Raw genomic sequence first — 15,292 nt, 5'->3', positions numbered from 1 at the left:
AGGCTTAACGCACGGTGTCTTCTTATCTTACTTTAAGTCTTTATTCCCATAGCAAAAACAACAGTCATAACTCTCCTGGTGACAATGCACTCATCTTCGCTCCTCTCACGCAACGGAGCAAACACACACTGAGAGAAATACAGTAAAACACTCCCCTCAGTATTCTAAACCACGCCTCAGAATGTGAGACGTCACTCAGAACTCCTTAACCCTGTGAGTTCTGATCCTCTCTCCACACCCCCTCTCGAATCACGTGCTGAGAGGAGTTGTGAACACACATTTACAGACCTCTGAGTGTTCAACACTTTCCCCACTGCCTTCCGCCCCTTTCTGGCATCATTGTCAGGCACCTGTTGAACCTCCTCACAAATCTCAGGTTCGCACTGTGCGAAACCAACCCACGCATTAGTGACCTGAAACCTCTCAGGTGGAATTCCCTTTGTTGCCCGAGATGACCGCCTGGGCACAAACTGGTGTGCTCCTTCTGACCCACTGGGGTCAGCAAGTGCGTCTTCTTCATCAGATGATTCCCCCTCTGACTTGACACGTCTGTGAGCTTTCTCCATTATGCGAACAGGAGATGAGGGCTCACTCTTGGACACTCTTTTAACAACCTGTGGAGACGCCCTACTCTGTTCAGGGACCTGGTCTCCACCAGCAGGTTCAGGCTCTGGCTCTCCCTCCTCCTCAGAGTCAGACAGACAATCTGAGTGAACGTCAGGGCTCGCTTTGCGCCTTGCCCAACCATCCTGCTCATAGAACTCAGCCTGTTTACTGACCAGAAGCTTGGTCTGATCACCTTCTGGATATGCAAATCTCCACCCCTTTGTCGCAGGTTCATACCCACAGAAGATCATTTCCTGGTACCTTGGGCCACCCTCCTGCTGCTGAAACTTTGGTACAGGCACCATGGCTCTGCTACCAAAAGTGCGAAAGAAATGCACTTGCGGCCGTTCTCCGTGAAGCAGGAAATACGGGGTGTCACCTACCACTGAATTGTAGCACCTGTTCATCGTGAAATTGGCCGTCTTTACCGCCTCCCCCAAAAAACTTTGAGGCAAACCAGAGTCATACAGTAGAATCTCTGATGCTCGAACCAGAGCTTTACTCCTAAGCTCTGCCACGCCACTCTCCTGAGGAGAAGTCACCTTGTGACGTATCCCTCTCTGGCGAAAGAAACCCTTTAGAGCAGACCCAGTGACCTCTGAACCTCGGTCACACTTGAACCCCTGCACCTTGGTGGAGAACCTTAGTTCCACCTCTGCAACCCAATCTTTGATCAGTTGTGTTGCCTGCTCCTTCGTTCTCAGCGTGTATGCCCATGAGTTCTGCGTAAAATCATCTGTCAGCACCATCAGAAACCTGGCCTTGCCCAGACTTGGCTGTGGCATACCAAAAAGGTCTGCATGTACAAGCTCAAAAGGCTTTGTGGTTACTCTCTCCACCCTGGGATAATTATATCCCTTGTTCTTGGCTTTCCTGCAAGCTCTGCAATTCAAAGGTTGACCACATTCTCTTACCTGGCACCCTTTGGTGCACTCTGATAACATCTGAATGTCTTCACAGGAACCATGTGACATTCTCTTGTGCCACACGCAAGCACACGGAACATGAGTGTGATCAGTGGCTTTCCCAGCATTCCCCTCACCCTCCAGAGGTGTTTCCAGAACAAAGAGGTTGTTCTGATTTCTTTCGACACGTGCTAGCTGCTTTCCCCCTCTGGAAATTGTACAGACATTTTTCTCAAAACAAACCACATATCCCTCCTGTAAAAGGCACGGTACAGATAAAAGACAATGTTTTATCCCCGGCGACACGTAGACTTCCAGCTGTGCCTGTAAGAAAGAGACAAACAAGTTTCCCACGTTAGTCACACGTCTCTGTGAATCATCAGCAAAACACAGTGTTTTCCCAGCTGAAACAGCTCTGCAGTTCCTTATCTTGACACCAGGTGTCTCTGTCACCAAATGAGCATTAGTAGCAGAGTCCACAATCCAACGCAGCACTCTCTCCTCACTGGAGTTGTCCTTCTTTGTTGCCTTAGCAACGGACTTCCCGCTGCCCCCGACCTTGGGGCCTTTGCTGCAGGTGTTCTCCAAGACTGCCATCGAAGCAGTCAGCTGATAAGCGTCTCCTTCCCCCTCTGGAGCACGCTGCGTTCTTTGCGCTTTCCCACGCCTGCCTCCTCTGCTGGACTGGTTGCCATAGAAACCCGGCTGGTTCCCATGGGAAGCGACCTTGGACACATCCTGCCCTGTCTCCCTTGCTCTCTGTGGGCAGCCGCGACGCAGATGGTCCGGGGAATTGCAGACAAAGCAACGCCGAGTGGAAAACTTTGCAAACTTGCCTTTGGTCTTCTCTGCCCCCCCAACCTTGCTAACAGCGCTTCTGGGGACGTGGCTTTTGGCTTCTGCTGTGCTTACTCTGCAAACCCTCTCCAGCTCCTGCCAAACAGCCTGGGCACTCTCAAGACCCTTGGAATGGCCTGCACCCCCACTCCCAGGTGCAAAATTCCCAGTGGAACAGACTGCCACTGCATCTCTCTTCTCTTCTCTCAGCCGCTCTCCAGCACACAGCCCATCAGACAGACGTGTTGAAGCATTGCACCAGCCTTCCAACACAGTCCCAGCCCCCTCTGGGCTTCCTGGGCGTCCCTCAGCCCCTGCTGGGCTTGGTGCTTCCTCTGAGCAGTTCTCAGCCCCCTCTGGCCTGGCTCCCACTGCCGTCTTCAGTGCCTGCCACGTGACCCAGGGCTTGCTCCCGTCCACCTTATCAAAAGGGACTGACGATTCATGGCTGTCTGCCATCTTCTCCCCGGGGCCCAGCCTACTTACGTACAGTAGTAGCTTCTCCTCGCACCCGGTTCGGCAGACCAGATCTTCCCAGCGAGCCCTCTGCCTCAAGATAGGCACAGCTCCAGCTGGCTTTTACTGCAGTCTTCTTTCCCAGCGTCTCATTAGCTGGCCGCACCACACACACGAACGTTGCTTATCTCTGCTTCAGGCGTTTGCTGATGACCTATAACCTGTGCCGGCCCCCAGGGGGTCCACACGCTTCCTCTGGGCGACTCTGTTTTCCCGGGGCTCCTCCGATTTCAGCAGAGTGTAAACACAGCGGAACAGAAGCAGGGTTGCCGTGTGTGTGCAATAAATCAGGCTTAACGCACGGTGTCTTCTTATCTTACTTTAAGTCTTTATTCCCATAGCAAAAACAACAGTCATAACTCTCCTGGTGACAATGCACTCATCTTCGCTCCTCTCACGCAACGGAGCAAACACACACTGAGAGAAATACAGGAAACCACTCCCCTCAGTATTCTAAACCACGCCTCAGAATGTGAGACGTCACTCAGAACTCCTTAACCCTGTGAGTTCTGATCCTCTCTCCACAGTTTCACACCTGGCTTTGTTGGGACTCGAACCCTAGCCTCGTTCCTCTCTGAGGAATCGGTGTTGGCACACATGGCCTTTGGACATGGTTCAGCTTTCTTCTCCAAGGAAACAGTGTCTACCCTTACAGCCTTTGGGTGTGGTTTCCCGTCCTTTGAGGACAAACCCTGTATCCCTTTCAAGACTTCGGATTCCAAGACCTGTGTCGAGCCACTAGCCACAGCTAAAACTGCAATAGCTGTGTTAGCAAACTCCTGAGCATACCTGGTGGTAGCTGTCTCAGATCTGTACACCAGGCGCATGTCTTTCACTGTATCAGTGGAACTCGCCTCACTTTCAGCATCAGCAGTAGACTCAGTATCTGAGTCTGAAGCAATGGGGTTGCCTTGGAAAACACACACATTTCCTCCCCATTTTTCACTGCACTCAACATCCCTCGTGAGTAAAATCATCTTGGCATGAGGTCTCAGTACTTTGTACAAGCCACCATACCCGAGGAAGAATCTATGCTTCCTGCCTTGTGACGTCTGCACCCACATGTCAGACCCATCTGTTGGTCCCTTTGCACATCTTGGGTTTACCTTGTCGCAGTCCCTAGCAGAACTTTTGTCTGAATCCAGGGAAAGGCCTTGCAAACTATGTTTGCTGAGCGTGTCACTCTGTTGCCTCTGAATCCATACATCAGAATCTCCATTACCAATAGGGTGCCTTTGTAAGATACCCATATCGCCTCCTTCCTTTGCTTTGTCCTGAGCACATTTGGTACACCTGACCATCTTTGTGTCAGACACCAGCAACCTGGAAGACCCATGCACACATCCTGCATGAAAAAGATGGTTATCAGACATGGCATCACTTGTCTCTCCAACTTTCCCACCATCCCCCATGTTAACATCACAACATAGTAAGAACAAGCCATTTATAATGTCGCTTTCGTTCTTCTGGATGGTTGCACGCTGTTTGTTGACATAAACAGAACATCCAGGCTGCATCAGCTGGGCTTCTCAACCTGGAATGAAAAACACATTAGACATCACAACTTTACAGCTTTTCGGTTCCACGATCCCGGTGCTATGTACCTCCAAGAAGTCTCCACCCGACTGGTGGATCAGACCCTTCTGTGGTGTACACGCGGTGAACCAGTTCCATCTTCCACAAAGGTGTTTCTTTGCCTCAGAATCTAGCACAAAAGATTCTTGCATCTCTGTACTGGAACAGCTAGTCACCATATCTGCGCTGCATCTTTGCATCTCTGGCCTTGCTTCATGTCCCCTGTTGGAAACGCTGCAAATGTTCCTGACTTTTGAACTCTGTCCAAACTTCTCACAGGAAAAACTTTCCACTGCTTCAAACACAGCAGTGCCACCTGCTGGTTGCAGTGAAGATTGGGATGACATGGCAGTCAACTCCCCTTGCTACTCCTGCTTTGGAGATTTCTCGCCCTTAACAGGAACAGGAAACACCCCCCTTGTGCATTCTTCCTTCAAAAGCCTCTCTTCTGTGAAGCTTTCAGTGTCAGGAACGCAACCCTCTCTGGGATACTGTATCAGCTTTCCCTGGGGTATTACTTCTGGCAGTCCGCTCAGCAATTGCCTCCCACTGCGTGTGGGCGTCGGAGACAGCAAATCTAGCCCTCTGAACCTCTCTGGCATCCCGTTTAGCAGCCCCCGCCATCTTGAAGTGTCCATCGTGTGACGCAGCTTCAATTCCTGCTGAACATACACACTGTCTGGCATAAGACACAGCCTTTGTCTCAAACTGCCTTTTCAGTTCTGGGAACAAAACAACCCGCCCGCCCCGCCCCCCCCCAATTCTTCCCAGGCCTTTTGCCTTGTCTGCTATTATGCAGCTTCATCGGGGGACTTACTCCCCCATAGCTTCACAAGTCTTGCCGCAGCACTCCTCCAGCTTTCACTTTCTGCCACTACCCATTCTCTGCTCAGGGAATGATTCAGAAGCATCGGGAAATGTCCTCCCTTTGTAGCACATAAATCAGGGCTACATTCTTGGCAAAGGCTTGCAGCACCAAGCAGCTTTTCTCTCTCTGTCGAAAAGCAGCTTTTCCCATTTCCTCTACGTAACTTAGGGAGTGGGATAAAAATATCTGGCAGGGAAGCCAAAGGGAAGCTGGAACCTGAAACCTAGAATCTGATTCTTCCTTTTTAACATATAAATCCATGCATATTCAGAATAGGAATCAACCACAATCAGGTAGTACTTGGCATTGCCTCTAGAGGGTGATAGAGGACCAATTACATCAGCATGCACCTGCTGAAAAGCTCTTTTGACTATTTTACTAGGCTTTCTGCCCTTTTGAGCCACAGTGACCTTTGTTTCTACACATCACACGTGTCACATCATTATTATCAACATCATCATTACATTTATTACCGTCAAATGAAAGTAAATACAGCCCATCTTCATTGTAGGCAAACAGAAGATCATCTCCATCCTTTGCGATGATGCACTTCTCCCTGTCAAAAGAAACACAGAAATCTTGTGCAGTTAGCTGAGAAACACTGAGCAAATTATAAGTCAGTCCCGGAACATATAGTACATTTTGTACTGAGGTCTGGATGCTTTCAAGGTATATTTTCCTAATGCCTTCACTTCGCAGACAACGTCCATCTGCCTGTTTGATGGTGTCATTCTGCTCCTTAAAGGTAACAAACAAACCTTTCTGACTACAGAGATGAAATGTCGCCCCCCCTATCTACCACAAAAGCATTATGAGTAGGTGAGGTGGTGCATTGCATGATCAAAGCAAGTGCCTGGGTAGAGCTGGGCTTGGCACAATTCTTGCCTCCGACCCCTCCGCTCCTTGTAGCTTCCTTGGGCTTCTGGCGCTTCCTGCAGTCACGTTGCAGGTGGCCTTTCTCCCTACACTTGAAACACGACAGGGCTTTCAAAGCAACGGCCCCCTCTGCACCTTGCACCGCCGACAGGGGTGCTTTTGAGGCTTCGGCCTCCCCCTCATCAGCTACAAGCGCCATTTGGCGGTCAGACTCATTCAGAAGCATTGAACAGACTCTCTGGACTGTTAAATCAGCAGCTGGCAGAGCTCCAAGCTGCGATGCAACAACCGCATATGACGTATCCATGCTGTTGATTATCATAAAACAGAAAAGGGACTCCGGAAGCAGGACCTCCCTCTGCTCCAACTGGTCACACCGAAACTTCATCTGTGTAAGATGTTTTTGCAAATCTCCCCCAGTTCTCAGCTTCATATTGGAAAGCTTCTGGAAATATAATAGGGCGGATCCTGCGGCGATGCGAAGATGCGCTTCTCTTAGAGCAAGCCAGACTGCCTGTGCTGTCACCAAACCCTGGATATGGATCAGTTGGTTATCTGATACATGCAACATGATCACAGCCCTCACCTGTTTATTGGCATCACACCACCGTCTGGTTGGTACCTGTGGCATTGGGTCATCTATAACAAACCACAGTCTTTGTCGAAGCAAAAGCGCTTCCATTTTTACACACCATCCTGAATAATTATTGCCCATCAGAAGCAGACAGGACATCGTTCCGATTCCGTGCTTGGAATCCATCTTGGCTTTTACTTTATAGCCAAAAGCCTTTGCAGCATCAAACAGCAGCTAGCAGTCAGCAGCCATAAATTTCAACAAGCAGCTCGCTAATTCCAGTGGCAGCGCTCACTTCCCGAGGTTTTAATTGCCTCGTAAATCACAGTACTCGCAGCTCCCCACTCCTGGCTGGAATGCAGGTCTCTTTCTCATGGCTCATTGCAGCTTCACACCGTGCTTCTGTGCCGATCGGCAGGCTCCCCCCGGACGCAAAACCGGCGTCGCTGCTCCAGAGTGCGATGACCCTTTCCCAGCACTGGAAAAGGCATCTCCCTTCTTCTCCAGGGTGCTCCAGCGACATAAATCAGCTTGATTTATGCACGCTATACTTCTAGCGTTACACAGCAACAAGCGTGGGACATTGTAGATCTAAGCTACTATTTATTTACACTCTATATACAGACTACAGCATAATGGTGTCCGTTCTCTTCCGAGAGAACAGAAGAAGTGAAAGTACAGTCCAAAGTACATACAATGAAAGAGAGATAAGGCTGTCTTCCGTTCCCATAGTCTTCTCAGACAGGCATGTGATTTACAACAATCTCAAATGCAGCGACGGTGGAGTGAAATGCTGATTTTTATCTCTTTCTTTTATTGCTTTATTATTTTACTATTTTTAAAGTCTGATTTTTTTGCTATTTTGTATGAATGTTTTATTTCACTCTATGTATATATTTTTAATTAAGCAGTATATAAAACATGTTAAATAAAAAAACAGAAAATGTGCAGGCACTGTTTTTCTTTGGACAGAAATGCAGTGGTTTGCATTACATACGCTTCAGGTTACATACGCTTCAGGTTACAGACTCCGCTAACCCAGAAATATTGCTTCAGGTTAAGAACTTTGCTTCAGGATAAGAACAGAAATTGTGCTCCGGCAGCGCAACGGCAGCAGGAGGCCCCATTAGCTAAAGTGGTGCTTCAGGTTAAGAACAGTTTCAGGTTAAGAAAGGACCTCCGGAACAAATTAAGTACGTAACCAGAGGTAGCACTGTAAAATGCTGGAGAATACTAAGCCTTCTAAATTGCTATGTATTGGGTCACACAAGGACACAAAAGATGCAAGGGGGGGGGGAAGTGACAACTCTAAATGGTTAAGGACTCCTTTTTTGTGTCATTTTCCTTTAAAAATAAATTTCAGAGTGCACATCTGGGGTGTATCTATAGGAGGCAGTGATGTTAAAAGAGGATTGGATAAATTCATGGAAGGGCAATCAATGGCTTCTTGCCATGATGGCTAGGCTATGCTCTGTTTCCATTGTCAGAGGCAGTAATCCTTCTGAATACTAGTTTCTTGAAACCACAGGAGGGGAAGGTGCTCGTATGCTCATGTTTTGCTCTCTGGTTTCCCACAGGCATCTGGGTGGCCCCCATGGGAACAGGATGCTGGACTAGATGGGTCATTGGAGTAGTCCAGCAGGCTCTTTTTAGTCCTACTTGGAATAGACCCTTTGAAATTACTGTGCATGAGTAACATACCGTAGGCCCCATAATTTTAATGTGTGCACTTTGAATAAAACTTAGTTGGTGCTATGTACTGAGTTGAATAGGATCCAAAATGCAGCAGTCTGATTGGTCCGCAGGAGCCACCCAATCCAGCTCCAGGTGGAAGTGAATCCGCAACCTGATTGGCCTACAGGAGAATCCCGGAATTAGCCAATCACGTGCGACCCATTGTTGAAATAATGTATATAAAGCAGACAGTTTGGGGAAACTTCCATTCCTCCTCACCACTATGAGCTGAATAAAGAGCATGAAATCCACACTCGACTCCGAGTATATTTCAGTTGGATATGACCCTTGGGCTTTAAAAAGGGACTTTGATCTGAAAAGGTGGAAGACGACTGCCCTGCATTATTGCACTTAACTTTTTCTCAGTCTTCTTTATGCCCAGAGTGCAGAACTAGAACTAATGGCTAAATATTAGAGGGTACTTCACAGGGGCAGGAGCTTTTCAAAAGTGCACAGGACTGCCTCTGGAGGTGGGCAGGCTTTCCATTACAGTGGGTCTTTTACCCAGCTATTTTTTCAGGGATGTTGTGGTTGCAGCCTGCATTTTAGACCCTTTGTCCGGCAGGGGATTGGACTAGATGACCTCTGAAAGACCCAACTTCAATTACCGTATGCACTCCTAGTCTGGGCATGACTATATGGTTGATTTGTTTCAATGGGTATATTCTAGGTATATTTTACAACCCTATGACTTTCCCTCCCCTTTAAATCTCCAGAGATCTGGGAAAGAGAATCCTGTAGAAAGCAAGACCAAGAGGAACCGTGTGCTGGTCTGTGCTCCGTCCAACGCTGCTCTAGATCACCTCATGAAAATAATGATTGTTGAGTTCAAGGAAAAATGTCAGGACAAGGAAAAGCCTTTGGGTATGATGAGTTCTTGGCCAGTTCTCATCTGTGGAATTCATAGCTGGAGGGAGCAATTGGCTTGGTCATAACTGAAGAATAAGACATTATTCCGCGTTTAAGTCACTTAGCCCCCCCCCCCCACTGCCAGTATAGGTAGTGGGTGCTTTGCTTTTCCTAAGGCATTTGTCCTTGCAGAGAATCCATCTGAAATCCTTTGGGACAGGGTTGGATCTTGGTGGTGGACCATGTGTTTGGAACGCTGAAGGCCCCCAATCTAATCTCCCTGATGCCCTCTGTTTATCCTGTAGACTCCAAGCAAAGCCTTTCTTGTACATCCTTACACTTTTTAAAGGTTCTTTGGGATCCTTTTAGTGCTGCACTTACCTACTAAAAGCTTTGCTGCACTTATTTTTACTGGTTTTAGTGTTGTATTTTTATTTTGTTGTTTTGTCTTGTTTTCTGTAAGCTGCCCTAAGGGTGTCTGCAGCCAAAGAACCTTGACGAGGAACGAGTTTCCTAGTTAACTGTGCACTGTGTGAATAAGTAATTTTTAAAATCTGTCCTAAGACTTCCAGCATTTAGCATTTTAAGATACCCACGAGTTCCAGTGTTATGAGACAGAGGGAGAAACTTTTCTGTAGCCACTCTCTCCATGCCTTGCATAATTCTATAAACATCTGGCTTGTTGCCTCTTGCCTTTTCTCTAAACCAAAAAGTCCCAAATGTTACAACCTTTCCTTGTAGGGGAGTTGCTGTATCCCCTTGGTCATTTTGGTTGCCATTTCTTGAACTTTTTCTAACTGTTATTGAGGATGTGCAAGATACAGATTTCAGGATTTGCTAAGCAGATCAAAAGTATTTATTTGCCAAATGTCTTTCTAGTTTAAAAAAGCTAGCTGTACTTCAGCAGGGCTCTAAGTGTCTGCTTCACACCCAGGAAACTGTGGTGACATCAACCTGGTGAGGCTGGGGGAAGAAAAATGGATCAGCAAGGACGTACAGAAATTCAGTCTGGATGCCCAGGCCAATCGCAGAATGAGTGAGTAGTTTGTAAAGGGTTCCTCCCTCACACCATTTGCTCTCTCCTAATTAGTCTGCTTAACAGTGGGGTTCAAAAGTTGGTTCTTCATAGCCCCCAGTCTCTGTTCTATCTGGGACAGACCTTTCCCAGATTGTGAGCAGGGATGAAATCCCGTAACACCATCCTATCCCTCCCATCCTATCCTGGTCTGCAGCCAAAGATGTTTATTTTATCAAATATATACTCTGGCTTTTACTCTGGCTTTATCTAAGCATAATTCAACAAGAAAGCATCACACACAAAACAAAAAATATAACTGAAATCACTTCAGCTATAAAGTCTTCTTAAAAGTCATTCCCAGCAGTTTTAAATCAGTTTCGTAATTGGGGTATAACAGGAACCTCTGGGTTGTAATGTTAGTAGACCCATTGAAATCAATGGAGCTGACTGACACTGGATATTCTTATAAAGATTGGGTGTCACCCCCCACTCTGCTAAGCAGTAGCAAAATTCTAGGCGGTGTTCCAGGTGCTCACCCAGGATCTGTGTTCTTTTGAGAATCAAGGTGTGGCAGAGGCTTGTGTAGCTTTAAGAAATATGATTTATTCACATATTTACACCTGAGTTTAGATAAAGGGAGTCCAGATCTTACAGCATGGTTATCTCAAGAAGGGCTTGTTCCCTGTTCTCCCAGCCTGCCTGCTCAAGATGGAACTTTCTCTCTCCGCCTCCCTTTCTTCTTCCCAGCACACCTTGCTAAAGGCACTCTCTTCATGTTACCTCAAATACAGTCACCCAGGGAAGCCTTCTAAATCCCTGGTTACTGTTCACACCTCAGGACAGTGGGGAAGGACAGCTCTCTTGCATTGCCAATGGCCCTTAATGGCCCTGTATTGTTCATCATGCGAAAGGCGGGGCTGGATGAATCCATAGCCGGAATTAAGATTGCCGGAAGAAACATCAACAACCTCAGATATGCAGATGACACAACCTTGATGGCAGAAAGTGAGGAGGAATTAAAGAACCTGTTAATGAGGGTGAAAGAGGAGAGCGCAAAATATGGTCTGAAGCTCAACATCAAAAAAACGAAGATCATGGCCACTGGTCCCATCACCTCCTGGCAGGTAGAAGGGGAAGAAATGGAGGCAGTGAGAGATTTTACTTTCTTGGGCTCCATGATCGCTGCAGATGGTGACAGCAGCCACGAAATTAAAAGACGCTTGCTTCTTGGGAGAAAGGCGATGGCAAACCTAGACAGCATCTTCAAAAGCAGAGACATTACCTTGCCAACAAAGGTCCGTATAGTTAAAGCTATGGTTTTCCCAGTAGTGATGTATGGAAGTGAGAGCTGGACCATAAAGAAGGCTGATTGCCGAAGAATTGATGCTTTTGAGTTATGGTGCTGGAGGAGACTCTTGAGAGTCCCATGGACTGCAAGAAGATCAAACCTATCCATTCTTCAGGAAATCAGCCCTGAGTGCTCACTGGAAGGACAGATCCTGAAGCTGAGACTCCAATACTTTGGCCACCGCATGAGAAGAGAAGACTCCCTGGAAAAGACCCTGATGTTGGGAAAGATGGAGGGCACAAGGAGAAGGGGACGACAGAGGACGAGATGGCTGGACAGTGTTCTTGAAGCTACGAACATGAGTTTGACCAAACTGCGGGAGGCAGTGGAAGACAGGAGTGCCTGGCGTGCTCTGGTCCATGGGGTCACGAAGAGTCGGACACGACTAAATGACTAAACAACAACAATTGTTTCTTAATGGCCATAGCTTGGCTTTGCATAGGCTAGCCCAGGAATTCCTCTGCAGCTTGTATATTCCCTTCATATCCCAAATAATCAAAACCTTACCATTTATTAATTTCTAGGGATCCCCCCTACCATATAACAATATAACAGTATAAACCCACAGTTTAATGAATGTCAGAAGCATTGAATTTCAGTGTGAGAATGGTAAGCAACCAAAGTTCCATTTTGAAAGTGGGATATCAATTTCTAAATTAAAAGCATTTGGTTGGATTCCTTAGGCCGAGCAGCCCTTGGGAAAGATCAAGACATCCACAAGCGGAAGAAAGAGATAGATCAACGACTGGATGCTCTTTCTTGCCAGTGTGCTATAGACGAAAGTCAAAGCAAAGAGAAGGTACTTGTTAGTTGCCATGTGTAATTTGACCAGGATTATTATATCCTACTCAGTCTGTCCGGTAGGCTGTGGTCTGAAACTGTAGTTCAGACATGCTCTTCAGTTAAAAGTATGAAGGCTTGGAGGCACAGCGGATGGGCCGAAACCTGCTGTGGGGTAGTGGGGAGACACATGTTTTACTTGCTCAAATGCTCAGTCTTCAGTTAAAGTGGGGATCAAGTAGCAGGGAGGCTGTTCAGAACTTTTTTCTTTCTTTCCGTATTGAGTCAGAAAATAGATCCATCTAGCTCAGGCTTCCTCAAGCTCGGCCCTCCAGATGTTTTGAGACTACAATTCCCATCATCCCTGACCACTGGTTCTGCTAGCTAGGGATCATGGGAGTTGTAGGCCAAAAACATCGGGAGTGCTGAGGTTCAGGAAGCCTGATCTAGCTCATTATTGTCAACATTGACAGGCAGCAACTCTCCAGGGTTTCAGACAGGGTTACCTGGCAGCCCTACCTAGAGATACCATTGGGGATTGAATCTGGGACCTTTTGCATCCAAAGTAGATGCTCTACCACTGAGCTATGCCCTTCCCCATGATTGGTTGAGTATTCATGTCAAAAACGAGTAAATTCCCACCCACCTCATCTTTCTTTCAGAAACAACAGTTAGAGCAGGAAACTCGCAGGCTTGCAGAAGAGAGCAAGAGGCTCACTGTTCAACTGAAGGAGGTATGAGTTTCATCACTAAGATGCTCTTAAAAACAACCTTGGTGAACTGCTTCATCTCATCATGCAAAAAAGTGCTTGTGTCTTGGATTAGCTCCAGCTAGGAAATCAGAATATCTCTCCTGTTAGTACAGATCACTGATTGTGCTGCTACTCTGTTGCACATCAGCCACGTGCCATTATCTCAGCCAAATCATAGACTAGGGTTGCCATAGGTCTGGGAAATCCTGGACATGTCATCTTTTGTTGGGCCAACATGCCCACCCCGGGGGATTTTTACATTTTAAAGGAAATGTCTGGGTTGGGGGGGGGCTGGTTTGCTTGTTTGTTTGTTTGTGTTTGGCTTGGGCATGGGAGGCTTGGGCGCTGGTGGCTTTCTCCCACTTCCTCTTTCAGCTCTATGGACTGTATACAATTAATTTTTACCCACTTAGATTAATGAGCCTAATGGGCTCGTCATGTTCATTCACTGGATTGGATACAACCCTATGTGCTTTCCAAGCTGGGTTAGGGTAACTTTCCTCACCACCTCATGCCATAGAAGGTGAGGCTGTGGCTTGGTGGGCACCGAGAGAAATTCTAAGGGGCACTGTTGCATTCCTGAGCACCACATGGGTGAACACATACACCTTCATACGGACTCTAAGCAGGTATTTGGCTGTGTTTATCCTGAGTCATAGGAGCATTGGGAAGCTGCTTTATACTGAGTCAGGCCATTGATCTAACTTGGTCAGTATTGTTTGCCCTATCTGGAGATATTGGCGATTGAAGCTGACACCTCCTGCATGCAAAATGGGCACCCCTTCACAGAACTATGGCCTGTCATTTTAGCATCCAATCCAGTTCTTCTTCTAAAAGCAGCTGACTTCATCTTCAACCACACACTGAGCATGGACTTGTTTTGCCTGCCTGACCATGGCTGCTGTTGCAAAAACAAAACAGGCAGCTGAAAGAAAACTGGTCTCTGTCTAAAAATTAGGTGCTCTTAAAAAGGAAGTTCCTGGCTCTTGTCTTTCCCAGGTTTGTGGGCGATTGCAAAGCGACATGAAAACGAACATCATCCTGGAGTCTCACATCATCTGCTGCACACTGAGCACCAGTGGGAGCAGCCTGCTGGGTGCAGTATTCCAGCGGCTGGACTGTGATCCTCTGAGCTGCGTCATCGTGGACATGGTTAGTGGGGGATATAGGCGCTACAGTAGCAAGGGCATATTTGGGGCAGGAGGATGGAGGGTGTCTTTAGTACCTTTTACAGATTGCAGAAACAGCCCTGTTCACTTTGGCTGCCTTGTTTTGTATTTATACAAATGTTTCCCCACCACCAGACCCTCTTCTGACATTAAAAGCCCTCAAGGCAGCTTTTTTGTTTGATGTGTTTTGACTGTTTTTTGTGGTGTTGCCTGCTTTTTTCCTCTTTTTTATTTCAAGGCATGCATAGGTGGTTTGCCAAAGGGGGGTGGGTGGGCAGACGGGGGAGTCAGATCATTGCCAGTTTTTCTTTTGTGAAATAAGTATTTTCTTGTGTCCTTAACTGTTACTTACCGTATTTTTCGCTCCATGGGGCGCACCAGACCATAGGGTGCACCTAGGTTTTTTTGGGGGGGGGGATAAAGAAAAAATAAAATTATTTCCCCCCCCCAGCTCCAAAGAGCAAAGAAGCCAAGACAGCGAGTGGGATCCATCCTGCTGGCTGTCTTGGCTTCCTCTTTAGCCACGTGCAACCTCTCCAGCCGGGAGAGGCTGTGCGCGGCTTCGTTTTTAGCCGTGGGGCTGGGGCAGGGGAACCCCCAAAACAGGTCCAGGAGCGGCGGCAAGATTGTGCGCAACCTCGCCGCCACTCCTGGAGCTTGCTGGGCTGGGGGCAGGGGAAGATCGAGCTTCCCCCGACCCCAGCCCCCAGAACAGACAGCTATCCGCAAGCCTTCTGAGCGCAGCGGGAGTTCCCGCCGGGCTCCGAAGGCTTGCGGATAGCTGCCTGAAGCCGGGGGAGCACAGCGGGAGTTGGCACTGCGCTCCCTGGGTTTCAGGCTGCAGGCTGCTATCCGGCTTCAGGCAGCTATCCGCAAGCCTTTGGA

General features: G+C 47.6%; 1 protein-coding gene across 1 annotated transcript in view; it reads left to right on the top strand.

The window, feature by feature from the left end:
• Nucleotides 1-15,292, top strand: part of LOC128406010 (probable helicase senataxin) — a 183,090-nt gene that overhangs the window by 112,121 nt on the left and 55,677 nt on the right. Inside the window, 5 exon segments of the mRNA XM_053373059.1 lie at nt 9,208-9,355; nt 10,275-10,376; nt 12,390-12,505; nt 13,149-13,220; nt 14,238-14,390. Coding sequence (XP_053229034.1) covers nt 9,208-9,355; nt 10,275-10,376; nt 12,390-12,505; nt 13,149-13,220; nt 14,238-14,390 — 591 coding nt within the window.

The sequence above is a fragment of the Podarcis raffonei genome, chromosome W, assembly GCF_027172205.1.
Source record: "Podarcis raffonei isolate rPodRaf1 chromosome W, rPodRaf1.pri, whole genome shotgun sequence".
NCBI classification, from domain to species: Eukaryota; Metazoa; Chordata; class Lepidosauria; order Squamata; family Lacertidae; genus Podarcis; species Podarcis raffonei.
The sequence above is the reverse complement of the archived record's forward strand: the minus strand, read 5'-3'. Positions and strand labels throughout refer to the sequence as shown.